This window comes from Herpailurus yagouaroundi, unplaced genomic scaffold (assembly GCF_014898765.1).
Source record: "Herpailurus yagouaroundi ecotype Mexico unplaced genomic scaffold, PumYag 200, whole genome shotgun sequence".
NCBI lineage: Eukaryota > Metazoa > Chordata > Mammalia > Carnivora > Felidae > Herpailurus > Herpailurus yagouaroundi.
The window spans coordinates 2,908,095-2,913,109 of record NW_024412431.1 but is presented as its reverse complement, the minus strand read 5'-3'; the positions used below and the strand labels follow the sequence as shown (position 1 = coordinate 2,913,109).

The 5,015-nt window shown below is 59.0% G+C and overlaps 2 protein-coding genes and 1 long non-coding RNA gene across 6 annotated transcripts in view; 2 read left to right on the top strand and 1 right to left on the bottom strand.

The window, feature by feature from the left end:
* The window catches only part of AP1M2 (adaptor related protein complex 1 subunit mu 2), a 14,059-nt gene extending 11,081 nt beyond the window's left edge, over positions 1-2,978 (top strand). For all 3 annotated transcript variants that reach the window (XM_040449877.1, XM_040449876.1, XM_040449878.1), the window contains 4 exons: positions 578-736; positions 1,543-1,668; positions 2,067-2,142; positions 2,570-2,978. In XM_040449877.1, the coding sequence (XP_040305811.1) occupies positions 578-736; positions 1,543-1,668; positions 2,067-2,142; positions 2,570-2,592 (384 nt within the window). In that variant the 3' untranslated portion in view covers positions 2,593-2,978. The remainder of the gene's footprint in view (positions 1-577; positions 737-1,542; positions 1,669-2,066; positions 2,143-2,569) is intronic.
* LOC121013984 (uncharacterized) overlaps positions 1-4,226 on the bottom strand; it is a 19,979-nt gene extending 15,753 nt beyond the window's left edge. For both annotated transcript variants that reach the window (XR_005783007.1, XR_005783008.1), the window contains exons 1-2: positions 4,101-4,226; positions 3,518-3,640 (exon numbers count right to left, since the gene is read on the bottom strand). This is a non-coding gene — a long non-coding RNA (uncharacterized LOC121013984). The remainder of the gene's footprint in view (positions 1-3,517; positions 3,641-4,100) is intronic.
* A 138-nt stretch (positions 4,227-4,364) lies between these two features.
* CDKN2D (cyclin dependent kinase inhibitor 2D) overlaps positions 4,365-5,015 on the top strand; it is a 2,606-nt gene continuing 1,955 nt past the window's right edge. The window contains exons 1-2 of the mRNA XM_040449882.1: positions 4,365-4,480; positions 4,753-4,908. Of these exons, the coding sequence (XP_040305816.1) occupies positions 4,768-4,908 (141 nt within the window). The 5' untranslated portion in view covers positions 4,365-4,480; positions 4,753-4,767. The remainder of the gene's footprint in view (positions 4,481-4,752; positions 4,909-5,015) is intronic.

Below are 5,015 nucleotides of genomic sequence, written 5' to 3'. Positions count from 1 at the left end.
CTTAACCGACTGCGCCACCCAGGCGCCCCCCAAAAAAATTTTTTTTTAAATAAAAATAAATAGGAGCGCCTGGGTGGCTCAGTCAGTTAAGCATCTGACCGGCTTAGGTCATGATCTCACGGTTCATGAGTTTGAGCCCTGCGTCAGGCTCTGTGCTGACGGCTCAGAGCCTGGAGCCTGCTTCGGATTCTGTCTCCCTCTTTCTCTCTCAAAAATAAATAAACATTAAACAATTAAAAAAAAATGCTAGCTATCAAATGAAAACTCCTGTGTGATGGGCTAAGGGGCATCATTTTAGACCAGCGAAAGGTGTAAATGGAAGGCACCAAGAACGGGGTTTCTGGAGTCTCGTGTGGGTGTGAATCCCGGCTCTGCCACTTGTTGGCTGTGTGTCTGCGAGCAACTGCCGCAGCTTCCCCGCGTCTCCGTTTCCTCGCCTGTGAAATGGGCAGGATGGTCGTTCGTACCCACCTCGGGGTTGGGGAGGCTCTCTGTGAGGTACTGTGGGGAAAGGGCTTGCTGAACATTGGCAGAATGCAGGAGTGAGTTCTTCACACCCCACCCTCTCCCCTGACAGGCCAAGGGGCAGTTTAAGAAGCAGTCGGTGGCCAACGGCGTGGAGATATCCGTGCCCGTGCCCAGTGATGCCGACTCCCCGCGCTTCAAGACCAGTGTAGGCAGTGCCAAGTACGTGCCCGAAAAGAATGTCGTTATTTGGAGTATTAAGTCCTTCCCGGTGAGTACTGGGTACTGAGTACGGGGTGGGGCCTGAGGCGCCTGCCCCTGCTGCTCGCGAGAGGTGGAGAATAAACTGGAGACCCATGTATGCATGCACATGGTTATCCTTTAGGGGTAATAAAGCTGGAAACCAGGCTGGCAGGTCCCTGCCTCCCAGGTCTTGAGGACACCAGCCCTGGCTTCAAGTTCTCCACCCTTGCCTCCCTGAGCTAGACAGCCTTTGGAAACCCACTTCCCTCCACAGAACCTCTGTTTGCTCATCTGTGAAATAGACAGGATCACGATACCCCACCCTGGGGCTGCCGGAGGATTTGATCAGTCCCTGGGGATCTGGTGGGCGGGGGGTGGGGGGGTGGGGGGGGGGTGAGGGCTCATCAGGGGACTGGAAAATGGGAGATGGTCATGAGAAGCACTCTGACCAGGCTGTGTCGTTAGAAACTTCAGTTGTGAGGGGCACCTGGCCGCTAAGTCGGTTAAGCGTCCAACTCTTGATTTCAGCTCAGGGCATGATCTCACAGTCTGTGGGTTCAAGCTCTGAGCTGACCTTGGAGCCTGGTTGGGATTCTCTGTCTCTCCCTGCCCCTCCCCTGTTCGTGTGTGCTCTCTCTCTCCTCCCCCCACCAAAATAAATAAACATTAAAAAAAAAAAACAACCAAAAACCTTCAGCTGTGAATCTTGGCCAGGAGCTTTTACTGTCTTGTCAGAAATGGACCGAGAGCAGAGCCTGCTTGGGGGCCACTGTGAGGATAGTGTGGGGCGTGTAGAGGCCTCTTGGTGTATCTGACGCCCCCATGTGCCCTCAGGGGGGCAAGGAGTACCTGATGCGCGCCCACTTTGGCCTCCCCAGCGTGGAGAAGGAGGAGGTGGAGGGCCGGCCCCCTATTGGGGTCAAGTTTGAGATCCCCTACTTCACTGTCTCCGGGATCCAGGTGAGTGCAGTGGGCTCCCCATTCTCCTACCCCTTGGCTCCTTCCCTAGCCGGTATCACCTCACCTCCGCAGCCGGTCTGTGCCATCTTGTTCCCCACTAGTATGTTCACTGTGTCTTCACCCACCCACAAACCATACCGTTCCCTTGGCCTGTGTCGCCTCGTCCCCCCAAAACCACATCGTGTCTGTTCCCTTACACCGTGCTCTTTCCCACTCTCCTGTGCTGCCTCCCCCTTCCCCTACTCCCACTGCACGTGCCAAACTTTTGACACAAGCCATGTCCCCTCATGACTCCCCAACCGTGCCAGCATAATCCCCCGAGTTGTGTTCCACACGGTACCCTCGCCACAGCCAGCCTGTCCCCACCACCTGGGCCACCTCTTTCTATTCCGTTTCAGGTCCGATACATGAAGATCATTGAGAAAAGCGGTTACCAGGCCCTGCCATGGGTTCGCTACATCACCCAGAGTGGCGGTAAGGCAGCCGGGCTCCCTGGGACGCTGGGGTCAAGGAGATCAAAAGGATGGTCTCGGGGCTTTGACTACGCTCTGGCTTGGAGGGCACCAAAATTCAACAGACCTGGCCCCAGGCCTATCCTGTCTTTATCCCTGTGCCACCCTGGGCCTCAGTTTGGCCCATCTTTAAAATGGGGGCAGCTGCAGTTCTAGGGCACTGATCAGGTTTGGGCAAGGGAGTGAACGCATAGTACCCCCATCTGCACCTGGAAACAAGCTTGTTGCTATGGTTACTCTCCCTGTGTTACAACCCCATTCTTGTCCTTGTTACACATCCATGGGTTGATCATGAGCACGGGGGTGGGGGATAGGTTGTGGGGGGAGGGCTTTCTGTCTGTTTCCTTTCCCCAATTCTGAGATGGTCTCTGCTCATTGTTTCCCTGCAGATTATCAACTTCGTACAAGCTAGGAGAGAGAAGAGGTGGGGCCTAGACGTGGGGCCTTCCCTCTCCCCAGGCTGGGACTGTAGACTTCCTGGGAGGAAGATGGGGGATGTGTGTGAGGGAAGGCCCCTGACTTAGCCGTTTCTTGCTCCCAGCACCCGGCATCCTCCCTGCCTTTCTCTCTACCCACGGGCTAGGAGGAACAGTCTCCCCACCTCCCTCTGCCTCCGGGCTCCCCACTCCTCCAATTTTATATGAAGAATAGAGGAGGGTCTTGAAGCCCCCCTCATGAGTGCCTTCTTGCAGTGACCTGCCTTAGGGGTGTCGGGGCCCCTCCTTCACAGCTGCTGAGCCCAGAGGCCACCCTGGCCCACCCTGAGTTTTAGGATGGTATTAAAAAGAATGAATCTGGCTGCTGTGTATATTACTGACTGGGGACTGGGAATGCCAGGGACACCCCCCCCCCCCGAAGTGCCGGGATGGGGATGGGCAACACACATCCACTCCCTAGCCCCCGACGTGGCATCCGCCCAACCAACTCTCTCCTTGGGCCCAGGCTCCAACCCGGCTCCCACACCACCGTCAGTTCCTCTTGCGGCCGCCAGAGGGCGCCTGTTAACTTCTAAGTCAGCTCGTGGGTCTCAGAACTTTCCCACAAGCTTCCTGTGTTAAAAGTCAAGCGCTCGCCGCAGTACCCGAGCCTGATCTGTGCTACCCCTCCTCCTCACTTAGCTGCCTTCACCTTCTCCCACTCTCCTCTTCTAGACCTCACGCTTCCTGTGCACAAGTGCGCTCCCACCTGGGCCTTTGTGGCTCTAATGCCCTTCACCTGGCATGCTTTTCCCCAGATAGTCACATGGCTCCTTCCCTTTCAGGTCGCACACGTCACCTCAGGGAGGCCCTCCCTGACCTATTTCAACGGCCTTCTTTTCCCAAGAGACTATAACTTACCCGTTTTATCACCTCCACGGAGTCTACCATTCTGAAAAGATTTAATTCCTGTCTTCTCCCAGTCTAAATGGTGGGGGTCCCGCAGCAGGAACCACCTGGCTGGCCCGCTCTCCAGCTGGGCGCCTAGTACACAGAGGGTGCTCAGTAAATGTTTCAACGCAAGCATTTGCAAGAGTCGCCTCCGACCTCAGCTCTCTCGCCTCCCTGGCTCGTCCACGTGGCGGCCGCGGCTGCAGCGTGAATTTGCCTTCGCCCCGGCCTTTGCTGTGCCGGGTTTGGCTCACTCTGAGCCAGAACGTGAGTCCTTCTCATCCACCCCATTTCCCCGTTTTATTTTCTTGGAGGTGCTTAACGCTCTTTAAAATTATGTAGTTGCCAGAGTGTACGCTCCCCAGCGCCGAAAACGGTACCGGCACACACTGGGTGAGTGAATGAAATAAAACACTCTGAACATAGTAAGGGCTAATAAATGCTTATCGCGTGACTGAACGGTGGAACCCCGAACTGGGCTGCCCCAGCCTTGCCTCCCTTCCTCCCCGAGGTGCCGAGGTCCCGAAGCAACCCGCGCTACCCTGCCCCTGACCTTTCTCCCGCGGGTCAGTTAAACCGGCTTGTCTTTCCCGCCCGCCTGGCGAGTTTGAAAACCGAAAACCCCGCCATTGCCGGCCGTCCACCGGTCGCCGAGGCTCAGCCAATCAGGATAGGCACCGCCCAGGCCGGAGCGTAAATCTCCCCCCGGCGACGCGTTGCTATTGGTTGTCCTGGCCGCATGGGCGGGGCGCTGCCGGGTCGCGCGCCGGGCAACGCTGCTGGGCTACAGTGTAGCGAGTTCGTAAGAAAACAAATCCGCAGCGTTCGGGGCGGGGCCTCAAGCGCGCTATCTCCGCCCCCTGGCGGCCAGCTCAGCGGCGGCAGCGGCGGCGGCTCAGAACAGACCCCGCCCGTCGAGGAGGAGGAGGGAGGGTGAGTTGGGGGGAGACCCGTCCCCCAAGGGGCGGGCGCCGGGCCGGGCCCTGCGAGCCGCGGAGGGCTGGGCCCGGCTCCCAGCCCCTGGCGACCCGCTGGCCGACAGGGGGAGGAGCCCGCCGGCAGGGCGGGGGTCGCGCAGAGGGCCGACTCGTGTGCTGGGCTGGGAGCGTCGCGTAGGCCAGGTGCACCTCGGGGGAGATCTTAGGGCCAGCGCCAGTGGATTTCCCCACACTGACCGCGCCGGCGTGGGGCGGGGGGCTTTGCAGGCTGCCAGCGTCGACATGCTGCTGGAGGAGGTCCGCGCAGGCGACAGGCTAAGCGGGGCCGCGGCCCGAGGCGACGTGCAGGAGGTGCGCCGCCTTCTGCACCGTGAGCTGGTGCACCCCGATGCCCTGAACCGCTTCGGCAAGACGGCGCTGCAGGTGAGGCCCGGCTGGCCGGGAGCGACGGCGAGGCTGGGACCCCAGACCCTTTCCCTCAAGTCTCCTTGACCGCGGTGGTGGCTGACTGGGGGGGGGGGGGGGGGGGG